The sequence below is a fragment of the Centropristis striata genome, chromosome 1 (assembly GCF_030273125.1).
Source record: "Centropristis striata isolate RG_2023a ecotype Rhode Island chromosome 1, C.striata_1.0, whole genome shotgun sequence".
In the NCBI taxonomy this organism is placed as follows: domain Eukaryota; kingdom Metazoa; phylum Chordata; class Actinopteri; order Perciformes; family Serranidae; genus Centropristis; species Centropristis striata.
Genome location: NC_081517.1, coordinates 22,987,356 through 23,004,630, shown reverse-complemented (window position 1 = coordinate 23,004,630; position 17,275 = coordinate 22,987,356). Strand labels below are relative to the sequence as shown.

Below are 17,275 nucleotides of genomic sequence, written 5' to 3'. Positions count from 1 at the left end.
CACAAAAAGGCAGATCAGTTTATGAAGTCTGGAACAGCCTTCTTTCCCTCAAACCCTTTTTTATAACCTGACAAAGTTTACCAAGAATGTAGGTAGAACTCTCCAGAAGGTGCCTCCCTCTCGATCCGTTGATCTGTCAGTTTTAATCAATATTGTGGACCGGTCATGTCACCAAGCAGAGAAGACAGTTATCTTTCTGCTCAGCACATCATATCTGTGACCTGACCTGGAACAAACTTTCAAATCACCACCTCCTGGCTTTGGTATGATTTGCAGAGATTTTATTAAAGACACAGATTTTGCAATGTCTATAAAAAATATAAAACATAAAATATACCTTTTTGTGATTATAGAATCTTACTCTAAGTAGGACAGAGAAAGTTTAAGCAGATGGAATAAGTGTATTAATTATGGCTGTATTCTGTATTTAGAGTAATCACGGTGTTAAAACAATATTAGCACATGATCATTGTATCAAATCATCTTGCATGATTAATCTATAAATGCACAGAGGGGTTACATACACGGTTAGTGAACTACGCACGCATAGATAGTGACCTGCGTCAACAGATAGTGACCCCCATTCACAGAGACAAACAGAGACAGAATCACAGATTATTCTAACAACTGCTCCAATGAGGAGACTTCAGTTTTTTGTGACATGGCATTTGATGCATTTGTTTGTAGTTGCTTAATCTTTTTCTGTTTTATGGCCGATTGCAGCTATTCCTTTCGAGTTTGCTTGTTGTTACTACTTTGTTGAATCTGTGAGTTGCAAGTAGCAGTTTTTCCAGATAAAAGTCGTAAGTGATTGTCAAGATTTTCTGTTTTTACTGATACGATACAGCCGTACGATCATTGCAGAATAGAGAAGAGGAACATTAAAACACACAGTGATCCAACCCAACAACTGAGGTCATCAAATGCCAGTGCTTTTTCACACCAAGGGACACATCCACACACAGACTTGAGACATCAGCAGTGAGAATGGAAAAACTGTGGGCTCCTGACACTTCGTATGCCTAATGTAACGTGTAGCAAGCATTCTGTCAGTAAGTCGTATGTCCAATGTCAGTTTTATGCTAATATTAGATAATCTTCAGAGGCCCCACGATATGGTTTTATCCCGATACTTGAGTCACAATATGATGTTATTGCGAATTTAATCATTTTAAGATATGGTGACTATTACGATACAATACATTGCGATTTCACTGTTTAATTGCATTTTGTGTCCGTAAAATTAAATTCAATCAAGAATTGTTTTGTCAAATAAGAGAAAATCTATTCATCTTACTTCAGTCTTTTTATTTCTCCACAATGAGAGTCAATCCCATAGACTGACCAACAAAGTATTCAGTCAAACTGAACCTTTATCAAACATGTATAGACGACAACAACTGCAGCATTTTATCAAACTTTCCTCAACTTTAAGCTTCACTGCTCTGTATAGCTTCAATTAGAGGTGGGAATCACCAGAGGCCCCACGATACGATTTTATCGCGATACTTGAGTCACGATACGATATTATTGCGATTTTAAGCATTTCGCGATATGGTGAGTATTGCGATACAATATATTGCGATTTTACTGTTTAAAATTACTTATTTAACTGCATTTTGTGTCCACAAAATTAAATTAAATCAATAATTGTTTTGTCAAATAAGACAGTCTTTTTATTTCTCCACAATGAGAGTCAAACCCACAGACTGACCAACAAAGTATTCAGTCAAACTGAACTGAACTGATATCAAACATGCAGTGCAACGTTTGCTCCGGTGTGACTTTCATGTTCTGCTCGAGTCTAAAGAACGTGAGACAGACGCTTCCAGTCATCTGTCACACAATGAGCCGTTATAGTCACATATGAATCTACTGCCCGCGACGTCCACGCAACACAAGTTATCGCAAGTATATCAGCTGTTCCCAAACTTTCCTCAACTTCAAGCTTTACTGCTGTGTATAGCTTTGATACGGCTGTGTCCGTGAAATAACGTTGCGACGGAGTCACATACCTGGTTCCAGTGTCTTTAACATGTAGCTAAAACCATCGTTTCCACAACGTTGTATGGCCTCAAGTCTTTGCACATGAAGCAAGCAATGGATTGTGTTATTTCCTTTGCGCGTTCTGAATTGAGAGGCAGTTTTGTTGGCTGGTTTCTTGGTAGCGCTGATGTAGCGTTAGCTTTGGTGTCATCAGTTAATGCGATCTCAGGATGGTGCCGAGTTAGATGAGCCCGCAAGTCCGTTGTATTCCCCGAGTATTTTATTTTCATGCGGCACTCCTTGCAAACTCCATTTGTCATTTCTATCTCATTCGTCCCTTCCTTGTTAAAAAAAAATCCAAAATAAATCCACACGCTTGACATTAACGCGGACGGGGCTCTCCTTATTTATTATCTCCGGTGCCGCCATCTTTGTTGTACCAACTTCTTCTGTCGCGCTGACCATCACCTCTAACGGTGCGTTCAGACCGGACGCGTAGCGAATATTTCGCGCGACAAGATTACATACAAAGTCAATGCAAACACGCAAATTTTTGCCGGCGGCGCGAATCGCGGGTTTCTTGCGATGTCGCGGCGCGAATGAAACAACGCGAATTCTCGTGAGTTCAATAAATTCAACTTTGGCGAAATATTCGAGTGACGCTGTTTCGGGACAGCCTATCAGCGTTGAGATTCTGGACGACAGTGTCCGAGATACATACATGAGAGAGAGGAGAAAAGAGGCAGGAAGGAGGAGTGGGTCGGCAGGAGGGACAGGAAAAAGGTGGAAGTACTCTGCGGTCCTCTCTCCGTGCTGAGTGCGCCTCCGGATGATGTCACTCACCCAGACACGACGGCGGTGTTTTCCGACGTATCTCGGACTTCCAGAGCAGGTACAGGGACGCTATGCTTGTAATGTCAGCCATGGTTGATGACAGAATGAAATGAAGGGAATTATTTGGCGCTAAATAGTCTCTTGGGCGAAAATTTGCGAGTTATTTACTCGCGCGAGTGACGCGAGTTAAATTCAATTCTCGCGCGAGTAACGCGACGCGAAAATTCGCTACGCGTCCGGTCTGAACACACTGTTATGACCTCACCAGAATAATACTCAACAGCACCATCTAGTGGATCAAAAAAGCAATTGATTTCATTTTAAGTACCAAAGAATTGACTTCATTTTTTCCATTAATTATGACAAAAAAGTATCGATACTTGGCGGCCATGAATCGATATTATATCGCCACGCAAAATATTGCGATACTATGCTGTATCGATTTTTTCCCCCACCTCTAGCTTCAATACAGCTGTGTCCGTTAAATAACGTTGAGCCTTGAGTAGAAATGGTCTTGTGTCCACTTTACGCTCACTTTCTGATGTACGCTCGTTTGATAAATGATTATTATTATACCACTATTATACCACATACAAAATGTTTACTGTCCATGTTTGGTATCCATTTTTTCAGCACAACTTCACCATGAACTGACTTTTTTTCACTGTAACATACTTTATATTTATTACAATAAAAACCACAAATATGCTCAGTGTACTGTTTTGGACCTGTAAATGTAAACATGGGTTGCAAATATGAACATATAGAGATTAAATTCAAATATAATACAACTATATACAATAAATTCCCATTAAAAAATATGTATAGGAATAGTGTTAGCTGATTCAACCACTTTTTTCTGTTTTGTAAAATGCACTGCCTGCCTCGTCCATCCTACTTTTACGGTTAGTTTAGATTTAAACTATCATATCTTTGGTTTTACATGACCGAGGAGCATCAAACAAAAAACTGATGAAAGTTTCAAGTAATTTAGAGTGAAGTTGACAACAGCGATCCACGTGATCTCTGCTTTTTATGCCGCTTTGAAAACGTTGCATGGTCTGATCACGGCTGTGCATTCAGAGACTCCCAAGATTAAAATCAATGTGTTCTAAAAACATGTCATATCCAGGCAGGAAGGCAATCTAGTCTCCTTTTGCCAAATTTAAAACTTGTCTGCCTTGTCTCAGCCCGTTGGTGTAATGCCAAGGGATGTGATGTGAAAATTACCTTTGCCTACCCCTAAATTAATCAGTAGTAGCTTGCCCTAACCAATCATGTTAGGTTACTAAGGAAGTAATGAAATGTGTGAAATTTGTGAAATGTGTGCTTGGACTTCGGTCCCTCTCTCCCCCCTTTCCAAACGAGAGCGCAGGGCAGGCACTGAGTGATTTATGTTACAAATCATAAAGAGTTATTTTCTTTCACCAGAATGAGTGGCTCATATTTCTGTAGCCTTTGTAATGAGACATCTAGTCTGAATTATTTATCTTGAGTTTAGTTTGATGTTACATGTATAGTTGTTTTCAGATACAGTAGTGAGTTACCTGTGTTGAATTTGATTTACCTAAATATTAACCTAAATGAATCATTAGTGAACATTAAGCCATTTAGATTAGAATATAGGATAGAACACTATAAGTTAGCCGCCAGAGGGATTTAGAGCACATACACATTTTTAGCACATGCACACTCTACTGCTACAGAGCTAACTGTAGCTAACGAGCTGGAGGCCGGCTCGTTAAGGAGAGTTAGGAGGAGTCGCTGGATTTGTCTCCAGTCCCTTTCTTGAAAAATAGTCACGAGGGGGTCTACAAAATTAGCTAAATTTAGCAACAAAGTCACTAAGTTGGGAACACTACTTTGCCGGTTTTTACTTATCGATCTATCCAATCAGTAACCAGACTGTTTTCAGGGGAGAAAAAAGTCCCGCAAAAGCAGGCTCTGGACTGCTCGTATTGAAATTAGGGGCGTTTCAGCAAGTGAGACCCGCGTATTGCCCAGTAGTGAAAACGGCCCTAAGGAGTGGACTGAGGCTAGAGTCAGAGCATTAAGAGCCACAGGGCACTGACAGGTCCAGGAAATGGGCTACACATGTTGCGTACCTAGTGTCAACACCTGAACCAGACGTCAGATGATTTTTTTTCTCCAGGGCCAAAGTCGATGTTGCTCACTTTAGGGTTTACTCATTTCACTTTTAACAACATTTGGCAAGCAATACACATGAGCTTCACATTTAGTGCTAAAACTGTCTTTTGGGCTCCTGCTGCATCCACTGGCACTTAAATCACCTGCTCCATGTGCAAAAAACAAGGTTTTGTTGGGTTTTAGTGTACTTTCGTTTCTATGCTTCCACTTTTGTGACACTGTCAACACTGATGATTTAAATGTGTCAGTGTCTTCATATACATGTTTATTTGTTTGTGTGAAGGTGGTGAGTTTCAACAGCGGATGGATGTTGCTCTGTGGTCTGCTAGAGCTGCAGCGGGAGGTGCAAGCAGCGAGCTCATCTCTTCTGACAGCATCCACAGTAAGGTAAGCACCCCATCAAGACAATAATGTGACTATGATTTTGGTTGACACAAATGAATGATGAATGAATTAAACCTCTGGAAAAAAACCTGCTGAGTAATGCTACATAGAAGCTTAACCTGGAAGTTGTTTGTAAACGGAGGCCTTGTACTGTGTTTTTACTGGGCAAAATATGTGCTGTAGCTGCATGTATATCAACCTGGCCTCTGCCTGGTTTTTTGCTGACCAAGTGAAAAAAACCTGCCTTGTTTGCCAGTCCCCAGATGTAGAGCTGGTGGAGCCAGAGGTAGTGCTGGTGAAGAAGGAGAAGGTGGAGGAATGCATGTCACAAGTTGAGGAAACGGAGGAAGATGTGCCACTTATAGGAGATGATGGTAAGTATAGACAAAAGACTGTTTAATGTATCTCTAACCTCTGTGTCAGGGTGAGTATTAAAATTCAGCACTTTTGCAGTACTGATGCATTGAGTGTCTGAAGCATGGAACACAGTAGGAACTATACGGAGCTGTGAAGAAGCCTTTATCTCCACTGCACAAAGAACTGGGCCTTTATTTGAAATAGACTAATATCACTTCAGTGCTTTTTCTTTAACACAGAAACACATCTACCAAGAAGATCAAGGATTTTGTTGTTTGAGCTGTTGATAAGCTTCAATCATTGTAGACTGATGAGTTTCATAGATGGTAAAATAACAGTTGCTGTTCGACACTGAAGAAAATTAGTGAATAATACAGTATCTCTGTTAAAAAAGAGAGTGTGTGTGATCACTACTTTTGATTTAGTGCATTATAAATAAACATGAGGAAGAATTTATCACATAGTAGGGCTGCATGATTATGATTATGGCGAAAATGACAATCATAATTATTTTGATCAATATTGTAATCACAATTATAAATCACTATTATTCGTTGTGCTAGGGAAAACATCTGTATTTTTATTGCACTACTTTTAAACAAACAATAGGAACAGTTTTTAGTGTGTCACAGAGTGTCTGGTGCTTGTTGTAAACAAACAGAGATCGCTAAGTGAACACCTCCTGCAGCAGCAGCACATACACACTGTACTGCTACAGAGCTAACTGTTAGCCTATTAGCAATTTGCAGACTGGACGCTAATGGGTTAACATCCCCTCTGGCTCTGCAGCTGGTAGAGACTGCTGCAGGAGGACTGTTCTTACTCTTCTTAATGAGCCACCAGCCGCTGCGGCTCGTTAAGAAGTGTAAGAACGAGTCTCCAAAAGTCTCCAATAACACCATAAAAAGTAGCTGAATTTGTCGTCAGTCGCTTTTTTTGAAAAATAGTCACTAAGGGGGTCTGAAAAGTTGCTAAATATAGCAACAAAGTCGCTAAGTTGGCAACAGTGCTTCGCCGGCTTTTACAAATGGCGTGTGTTGTTGTGGCGTCAAGTACTACGTCACATCCTGCTTAGCATTCTATCCAATCAGCAACCAGGCTTTTTTCAGGGGAGAAAAACGCGATCAGGTCGTGGTGGCCAGAATCCCGATCACGATTAAAATTTGATTAATTATGCAGCCTTACCACATAGCTAATAAAGCTAATCTTACGTATCAGACATAACACTGGCAAAACTTGCTATCCTCATTCCTCCGGCCTAAAAACCTTTTTCTCAGTGTTTCACAGCTCCTGTTCTAGCCGTGTAACATTAAACACCAACAAGCACCCAGTCCTCTGGCATGGTTACTGAGCCAAATGTCTGCAGCTTAAGTTTGCAATAGTCAGGAAACTTTCTTTTTTACAATACATTAGACTGTAAATTTTGATTTTGAACAGGTCATTACTCATCAAATATTAACTACATTCAAACGGATGTTCGAGTTTTAAGTAAATGTGACAATGTGATTGTTATTTCTAGTCGATTTGCGTGGTCGCAGCATCGGGAGCAATTTGGGGTTCAGTATCTTGCTTAAGGATACTTCGACATGTAGGCTGCGACGATCAGGGATCGAACCACCAACCCTTCGGTTGGGGGGCAACCCGCTCTACCAACTGAGCCACAGCCGCCCCTTGATTATTCATTGAAAGATGATTCATTGAAATTTAGTCAGTATGAATAAACTAAAATATTAACTATTCGTTTTTTTCTCCATTCTCTGCCCCACTTTATTTTTCTCAAAGGAGTGGTGGAGTGTGTCCCTCGTGGACATGCAGGACCCAGCCCTGGACAGAAGGACATCCAGTCCACTTCCTGTCAGTCCCGATCCCAGATCCAGAGCAGCAGGACAAGACGTAGCGGCAGCAGCAGCAGAGGAGTGGAGGTCAGTGACTCCTCTCCTCTCCTTAAATGTGAACTCAATGCCTCTGTTGAGGGCATAGACTCACTACAGGAAACTTTAAACCCACACCAGTATATTGATGACGGCAGAATTGACTCACAGTTTGACATGTTGAGTGACAACAATAAAAGCGGTAATGCGTTGGTTGAGGAGTTTTTTGACGATCATTCCGGAGTTGAAGTCAGAGGAAGGATGTCGTCACGTTCATACTCGATGGCAGCTACTGATTTCCCGTCAACTTCTTCCAATATTAACGGCTGGATCAACAACAGCCCTGATATCCCCTCGTCCCAGCCCTTCAGTGACGCCAGCAAAGGGCTCCATCGAACTGGCACCAAGGAAAGACTGTTTGTTTGCAGCTACTGTGGTAAGGCCTTTAACCGTCCCAAGAAGGTGGAGATCCACCAACGCGTCCACACAGGGGAGAAGCCTTACAGCTGCTCCACGTGTGGGAAGATGTTCTCTGAGGCCGGGAACCTGAGGAAACATCAAAGAGTTCACACCGGAGAGAAACCATACAGCTGTGGGATGTGTGGAAGGGGATTTGCCTGGATAAGAAACCTGAAAACACACCAGCAAAAGAGCCACCCTGAAATTTCTACCGGAGAGGAGACCTGGGAACAGACCTGAACTGCCTTCTTACTGGAGTTTGTAATAACCCAAAAAAGACTCTATGTTGGCAGTAAAGAGAAAGTAAAGAAGAATAAAAAGCATTTCTAAATGGTTCACATGGAAGTTAAAAAATCTATTTTAAATTGGACTTGGGACAAGAGAGAAATAAGAACAAGGTCTACTTCTAGTCTCTCAAGCAAAATGTTTAAGTGAAGCAGCTTTTGGACAAACGATTTCAACGTTCATCTCAAAAATGTCTATTTGCAAAATGTCCTGGTCAAATAAGTGTTTTAGACAGAAAAGTGTGGACACATTTTTAATGATCCACCCAGGATGACACATTTGCCAGCCTTACTGTGTGAGTCTATGTTCTGCCTTGTCCAGAGCCCTACGATCAGAAGGGTGTTACATTTTTTTTAGCAAATTTTTTATTAGGCCAAACACTGGACCAATATACCACATTTACCACAAGGTGTTGCATTCAATTCACCACCCTCTCCTGAGTGGAACGTAATGAGACTTAGAGAGGCCATGAATAAGAGTAGAGTGACTCCTCACCTCCTTTATCTGCTTCAAATAAAAAACATTGGTCGATTTGTCTTGAGAAAACTAAAACAGAGCAAATATGGCATGTCTTGTCTCTCTACCCCCCAAAATTATGAACTTTTAATTAATACAAATGCTAATGCAAATTTTTATGTGTATATTTATAAAGGATAACATGTTTTCCAAATCAGTTGGGATACTGTCTAAAATGGAATTAAAACAAGATGATCTTCTGTGACAAATATTCAATTGAAAACTGTACAAAGACAACGTTTTTTGAAACCCACCTGCCTGCCAGTGGGTGGGGGTAGGGTTAGAGCAAGGTTATACCTTGTTATTTAACTGGTGTAGTTAAAAAAAATAAAACATTAGCTACATATTACCAACTGCAGAAACAAGATGATGTTTGACCTTTCAAAGAACCCTTTGACCCTGATGTATTTTAGACTTAATGCACCAAAGCTTATAACAGAAGAACTTTTAATGTTTTTTGGTCTAATCTCCACCCTTCCCCTTCCCTTAAACCTACCCAGGCAGGTGGGTTTTTAGGGGTTAATGTTCAAAATAATAAACTTTTGTGTTGGTAAATATACAATCTGGATCCTGATTTTGATTAATTCTGTTTTTATTTATGTTTTAAACAGCATCCCAATTTCAATCAGGGGTTGTGTGTGATTGCCATTCCTATGCTCAATTATGTTTAAGTTGTGGCAGTGATTTTTGGGTTTGTAAACGGTTTGTTAAGATTTGGTGCTACATTAAAACAATTTTGACCAATTGAGAATTGATAAAAAGGTCAAAAATCCCTCCAGTATACCACATTAAGACACCAAGACTTGAGGAACACCATACAAAACACTAGAGATTTTTGCATGAATTACATTTTTGGCGTTGACACGTTTAGACGCAAGTTTAACCGAACAGACAGGTTTCAATGATATTGAATATATCAATCCACACTGTAAAGCACCCAGTGAAGCATAATCTCTCATCCAGCTCTGTATGTATTTTAAACTTATTAACCGCATCTACATTCATTGATTAACGCTCGCAGTCTGTCTGTGTTGCCATTTAACTACAGGAAGATTCCCCTCACTCACTACAGTGAATGGGAAAATAAAATCAATCCCATTAATACATACAAACACTGTTGATTTCCCTCCAATGGAGCCAACATGAAAATTTTCCTGGTGAAGGCAGGGAAGTCAGCCACTGTCCAACCAGCTCCAGGTGATGCCAGCTGCCACTGCAGTGAGTGAGAGGGGGCTAACAGACAGACCGGGAGCCTTGATTGATCAATTATCATCCTGTTAATACATTTAAAATTCATCTAAAGCAAGATATTTGTGTGATTTTAAGCGGTTCTCAATGGAGATTAAGCTTCACTTAACGAGACGGAAGACATAGTCCGTGTGGATTGCATGATGAAATGTTTTCACCCTGCTAATGTCTTGTTCCCAGTGATGATTCCCAGTTACATCATCACCCCAATATGCTGAAATATAGACCAATTTACTGTTTGCAAACAGTGAGGACGTGTTTTGTGGGCAGAGCCTAACTGGTGGCAGAAAGTGATCGTTAGCTTCTGTCCTTAGCGGGGTAAGCGGTACAGTTTAAATATGAATCATCCAGATGTTTTTTGTTCCCATTATTTTCATGGTTTGTCATGAAAAAGACACGAGTGAGCTAATCCTTATCAGTGGTGTGAGATTTCCTGACCTGTATTCACTGTCAGAATGAGTAAAGTGTATGTATGTATATATATATATATATACATATATATATATATATATAATCGATCTACAAAAACCATAAAGAGGAAAACAGAAGGCAATCAGAGCAGAACAATGACTCGCTGTTGGATGTCAGAAATGGTAAAAATAAATTTAAAAAAATTTAAATTCTTATCTATCGCCTTTGTCAAAGACTTCCTTTGAAGCAATGTTGTGAATGCAAGCCATTAAACGGACAGACTGGACCGATGAAATCATCCAAAATTCTTGTATTTGCAGTGCTCATTTCTCCAGCCTGTCTGATATGGGATTTTTGGGACCGATGCTGATACTGATTTTAGAAAAAAGGGCCTTTTGTGCACCGATTTTTCATCTTTCTGCAAATGTACCCAGAGGTACTTTCTTGAAACGTAAAACTGAATTGATAATATTTAACATTGTTATACATTAGTATACATTTTCCATACAGTGTATTACATTGTCAGCCAATATAAAAATAAATAGGAATAAAATAAATAGCTAAATAAACATAATTACTGTTTAGTTTAAGTCAATTGCTGACTATATATAAAGTTATATGTTTTTGCATGAATATATTGTGTAAAAAAAGTTTGTATGACGGCACATATCAGAGATCATATACACAGATACTGATATGCATCAAGTCTGTACATTAGTTGGCTTGAAACCATAAACATTTCTGTCTAGTTTCAAAGGGTGGCTTTAACAGAGGCCATTGTTTAGAATCAAGGTAAGATTTTTTATTTTATTATATTTTTAAATGTTTCTGCTCTGACATCCAACAGCACAGCAAGGGTGCCGTCCCTCAGCGTTGCAGCCAATTTTTCCCAGTGACCACTGGTAAAAAAATCCCCCAGAAATAATTTTACCAATAGACCACAATAATAAGAGACCTCTGTAAAACTGGACATGTCAAACTACAAACAAGCTCACATATGTCTTTTATTATGAATTTGTGATCCAGAAGTTTTTTAGGTTTTTAAAACTTTACATTTCTATTCAGTCACATGCTTTTAAATCTCTTTTCTTGGCTGTAGGAAAGTCTTTGGGCAGAGCAGGAAGTTGTGGTCGGGGCTAGCGGGGGAAACCCTACTGCACATATTCAGAAGTTAACCCAGAAGCCAGAAAACTTCTTGACGTATGTGCTAGTCAAGCAATTCTCATTTGACTGAATAGTTGCCATCTTTGAGTCTGATATCTAGTTCTTATAATATGTCCATGTTTACATGTCTCAGAAGCCAGACTTTTGTGAGTCAGGCTTTTGGTTTTACATGTAGGCTTCACTTTATTATTCACCAAGATGCCGAGGTCTTCACAACCAGATGTCCCACTTCAATTATATGTAGATTTTAAAATGGTGGTGTGTCCAGTGATCTGCATTGTATTGGTTTCATTGGTTATATTGCTGGAATAAATACTATATCTCAATGTAATAATAAATCTAACATTTTACATGAGTTTTATAGTGTAAATATTTCACATTTTGTACCCATTTATAGAATAAAATATGCTTAAACCACTGAAAAGTCTATTTTTACAGCCCTCTTTTTCATCACTGCTATGAAAAAAGATTGATCAGTCATTCACGGGGGAAATTGTTTCCAACTACAAGTGTTTGTAAAGTTCCTGTATGTTGTTTTTTTTGTGATACATTTTTTTTAATTGTTTTTTTCCCATTTAGTTTAAAACAAACAAACAAGCAGGTGTGGCAAGCATCAATTGGGCAATAATGGCAACAGCAAAAAAAATTGAAATAAAAAATGGTAGTGTAGCACAACAAACAATAAATAAATAGATGATAATGGCAATACTGCCAACCAAACATATCAACAATATTGAGTGTTGAAAAATAAGAAAAAGGAAATAAAATTTAAAAAAGATTAATAATGAAAAATAGGTAGACAACCCCCCTCCCGCCCCGCAAATTCCAAGGGGTCCACAGGCTTTGTCTCCATGAAGTACACTGATGAACATACAAACACGCATGTGAACACACACATATATACACACATATATACACATAGCAGTTCAGAGCTTTTAAACAAGCCTCAACCAATTCTGCCCTCAAAACCCACCTGAAGGGCACTTCAAAGGGGACTGGACCACTTTAATAGAGTCAAAGCTAAAAGAAACTAAAAAAAAGGGGGAGAAATAAATAAGAAAATATATACTCTGAGTGCCACAACCCCCCACCCACAGGACCCAAAGTAAGAAAAGGAGATGGCTACAATAAAGATTTTAGAGTGGAGATGGCAAAGTTCCTGTATTGTTTATACTTTTTGATTGATTTGGTACTTGGTACGTAACCCGTATTTAGAAACGATAGTTTCTGAGTTCTGTGAAGATGTCATTTCACACACATACTGCCGATACAATGGGCTGCTACAGTGCTGTTACAGTCATTGGCCAGTAGAATGATGGTCCAGAGAGCACATATGTGGAAGACCAGTCAAAGGTGGGCTCAAAGAGGCAGGTGTCCAAATGGAGCATTCCAGACGGGGATTGCAGATATATTCAGAAAGACAGAATGACAAAAACTAGAAAATTTCAGCTGAAATTTTGATGCTGTGCCTAAGCTTTACAATACAAGCACATCCTTAACTTCCTGTGTAGAGGTAGTTACTTTGTGGAGCTTTTCTATTGAGAAACAACCCTGTTAAGACACAGTTGTGTGATTCTCATCAACATGGTACAGCTCATAGCAAAAATTCAAGAGCATTGAATACATATTTTCTTTGACTCTATATAACATATACAATCTAAAGTCACTGTTTAATATGAATTTATAATCTATTTAAAAAATTTAAGGTATTTTCTGACATTTTTAGAGACACTGAGCAAAATTAATTACCGAAACACATTTTTAAATAATAAAAAACAACGAAGGGTTTTTTGTTTTTTCCCCCTTTGGCAAGCACTCCAGCAAATGCTCCAGGTTAGCTGGTATCACAAAAATGTATTTTATTAAAATATACACATATTAAACAAACTTATATTTATTTTTATGAAGTTTACTAAATATTTATTGTATATAAGTGTGGGGGAAACCATGACATTTTTATCTGGACGCATTACAGTAATGAATTTGTGAATAAAAAATATGTTTAAAAATATAGAAAATATTATTTTAACACAAAGCAATGAATTGTGCCTCATTATGGCTATATTGTTCATTAATATTAAAGTGAAATATATTTAGTTTAATAAAGTATGTCCTTATAATCTTCACAGACATAACTTAGACTGGCTTCATGATATCACCCAGTTACTCATTGCTTGTACTCACAACTCGTAGTCATACCCCTGGGTTTCCTGTGTAGACACAGCTATCTCTCAAGCTTTTATTTAACTGAACTTCTCGTTGCGGGCTTTTATTTTGAAGACCTGGCTCATCCTGATGATCCTGGTTGCTATGGTGATTAGGGCAGCATTAGAGATTGGAGTGGACAGGGGACAGTGTTTTAAAAACATGAGTTCTTTCAACAAATATTAGTATCATCAGAAAGAAAAGTCTCTGCTAAATGCATTCTGTAGTAATAAAAATGTGAGCAAGATCGTAGAATAGAAACCCTTTTTGTTCTAAAATTTCTAGGCCAAATTAACATCAGTCCCATTAGTCCCATTAGTTGCTGTCACATTCAGACTCACTGAGCCATATGTATAAATAACTCTTCTATGTTAAAGTATAGTCATTGCTACAGACCCAAAGTGGGGTGTTTCTTTGCTCTTTTTTGTGACATATCACAAGTACTTTTATTGAAACTTTTTATGTAAATGAACATAAATACTGTATAACAAAAGGAGTAACTTTTTAAAAAAATCAAAACTTCATAAAGTGCACATTTAAATGAAAAATTATCTTAAATAAAAATAGCCTATAAAAAATATCTTTTTCTGAAATAAATATATTTGAGTAAAGAATAAAAACATTACAAAAGAACTAATATGACAAACCCTAGTAAGGGCAGGATTTATATATATATATATATATATATATATATATATATATATATATATATATATATATATATATATATATATATATTAATTTATTTAACTATATCAATATATGCGATATGGTCTAATTCCATATCATGTTCAAAAATGTATCGATACATTTTTTATATCAATATATCACCCAGCCATAATAGTAGAGTCATTTTACTTATAGACTTCTATACAGACTTATTACAAATGCAGTCACCGCCTGCTGGCTGTTAGAAAGAATGCAGGTTAAGGCACTTTGGAGATTGGCAGATATTACAAACATGACACATACATATTAACCTTAAATTGTCTAAGGCAGGTTCAAATCAATGATTGAAAATGTCTAAACTGGTTCCTGCATCTCCCTCCTTCCCCTGGTCGTCACATTATTTTGTATTATATATATGACCAAAGGTTACTTTAATTCTCTCAACAGGCATTACAATAATAGTAATAACTGTATTAGGTTTGATGTTAGTGGAATGTTTGCAGTTGTTTTGGTAGTGCCATTATGTTGTGTGTCTGCTTTTCAATAACATCAGACATTACCTCTCTTTATTGTGTGAGCAGAAGGAGGAGGAGCCGGATGTGATGCTGGTGAAGGTAGAGGAGGTGGAGCCAGTGATGGGGACTCAGAACCAGACAGGCCTCAGCATACAAGAGGGTGAGGGGACACATTTCATTCAAACACTGATCACACTATGAGCTATTGATTATCACCACCCTGTTGGATCTGCTGACCCTCCGTACAATACAAAGTCAGACGTATGCCTCTTAACTCGGATAGTCCCTTTTCAGTATTTGTTTTCAATAAAAAAAACAGAAAAGGAATAAAAGGCCAACTTCCTGTACAGTGGCAAGCAAATTATACATAGACATATTGCGACAGTTTAACATTAACAGCCCACCATGAAAAGGAAGGGCTATAAACACTAAAGAAGAAGCAACTGGAAATAGTGTGTGAATAGAACATTTGTATTAAATAGAAAAAAATTAAAGCAGGGTGGTGTGTATGACGGGACCCTGTTGTTATGATGTATATAATATTTTTTGAAAACATGGGAGTTTAGAAATGGTAAATGGACTGCACTGAAAAGCGCTTTTCTAGTTGCTTTGCGACCACTCAAAGCACTTTACACTACAGACACTTCATTCACCCCTTCACACACACATTTATACTGGTGGCAGAGGCTACCCTAAAAGGTGCCACCTGCCACCATTGGGAATTCATTCACACACCGATGAACGCAGCATCGGGAGCAATTTAGAAATAAAGGCCTGTTGATACGCTGAGCCTGTTGCAGGGTCACGGGGCCAGAGCTGTATTTAACTATTTGATGTTTGCCATAGATAGAAATCTCCAAATGAAGCCAAACAACAACAACTACTCCCAGTCACTGAGATAATTAAATAGAAACCAAAGACATTTTGGACAGTGCAGGACAGGAGTGGTGAGTTTAGATACTGTTTGGAGACATTTTCAGATAGTAATGTTGTGTGCATTTTTCTTTGTATTTAGACATGTTCTTGCAGTGTTAAATTTATTTAGATTGTCTTAATTATACAGAACCTTTGATATCCATATTTTTCTTTGTTTTACCTACAAGAATAATTATGTTCTTGAGGAATGTGTCATTCAAAGTGTGACTTATGTAAAATACAAGCCATCTAGCACCAACACTGTTGACACTCCCAACATTGAGTTCCAAGCAATCCTGCGAAAAAAAGCCTGAAAATGCTTTATTTAATTCTCCTGTAGATACAGAGTCACTCTTTCTCTGTCTTAACATTTCTCTTTGTATCCAGGATTGGTGGAGTCGAGCACCGATGACTACAGAGCAGCTCTGCCATTTGATGAACTCTCACAACCTTCCACCAATCAGCTGTCTGACCTGCAGGAGTCTGGGCAGGGCTTCTCAGAGGTCAGCTATGGGCATTCGCTGTGGACTAGTGATGGGGGTAGTTATTGTCGTGACGGCAGCCTCCCTGGGCCATCCTCACACTGCGCCCCCCTCTCATGCCTGCCTACAATGCTCAATGGAGCAGAGCTTGGAAGCTCAGGGAAGGCAATGGCTGTTGAGAATTCAGCAGGAAGGGGGTTGGCTGTCGAAAGCTTTAGAGGCTTCCACTCCTCTCTGTCCTTTCAGCAACAGGCTCCTGTTATCGATCTGTCAGAGGAGTCTGACCCCGTCCAGGTTTTAGGTCAGATACAGAGGCCCCAACAATTTCTGGACCCAGGTCAAAGTCGGGGTCAGGGCAAATCTAGCAGTGCTGATATGCAGCAGAAAATCCCCAAGAAGAGAGTTTGCATCTGTAGGTTCTGTGGTAAAGGGTTCAGCTCCCCAGCAAATTTAGAATCCCACCTCAGGACTCATACAGGAGAGAGGCCGTACGGCTGCACCATTTGTGGTAAGAAATTCTCCCAGTTCTGGAACCTGAAGATCCACAAGAACATCCACACTGGGGAGAGACCGTACAAGTGCTCACTCTGCCCCGAGAGGTTCTCTGACCCAAGCAACCTGAAAAAACATCAAAAGAGACACCACCCACAAGGCATGCAGTCAGGACCATCTTAGACAAAAAAATCCAAGTTTTTTTTATTGGGTCTCAACCTCACAGAAAGAGTTGTAAATAATAAGCAGTATATTTCATAACCAAATTACTATTTAATTTTCCAACAATAACCTAATCCTCTAACTCTAACTCACCATCCTGGAGTAAAAAGAA

The 17,275-nt window shown here is 38.9% G+C and overlaps 1 protein-coding gene across 1 annotated transcript in view; it reads left to right on the top strand.

Annotated features, from left to right (window-relative positions):
• The window catches only part of si:ch211-89o9.6 (transcription factor Sp8), a 33,919-nt gene that overhangs the window by 2,701 nt on the left and 13,943 nt on the right, over positions 1-17,275 (top strand). The window contains exons 3-7 of the mRNA XM_059335100.1: positions 5,252-5,355; positions 5,609-5,726; positions 7,492-7,631; positions 15,119-15,212; positions 16,355-16,470. Coding sequence (XP_059191083.1) covers positions 5,252-5,355; positions 5,609-5,726; positions 7,492-7,631; positions 15,119-15,212; positions 16,355-16,470 — 572 coding nt within the window. The remainder of the gene's footprint in view (positions 1-5,251; positions 5,356-5,608; positions 5,727-7,491; positions 7,632-15,118; positions 15,213-16,354; positions 16,471-17,275) is intronic.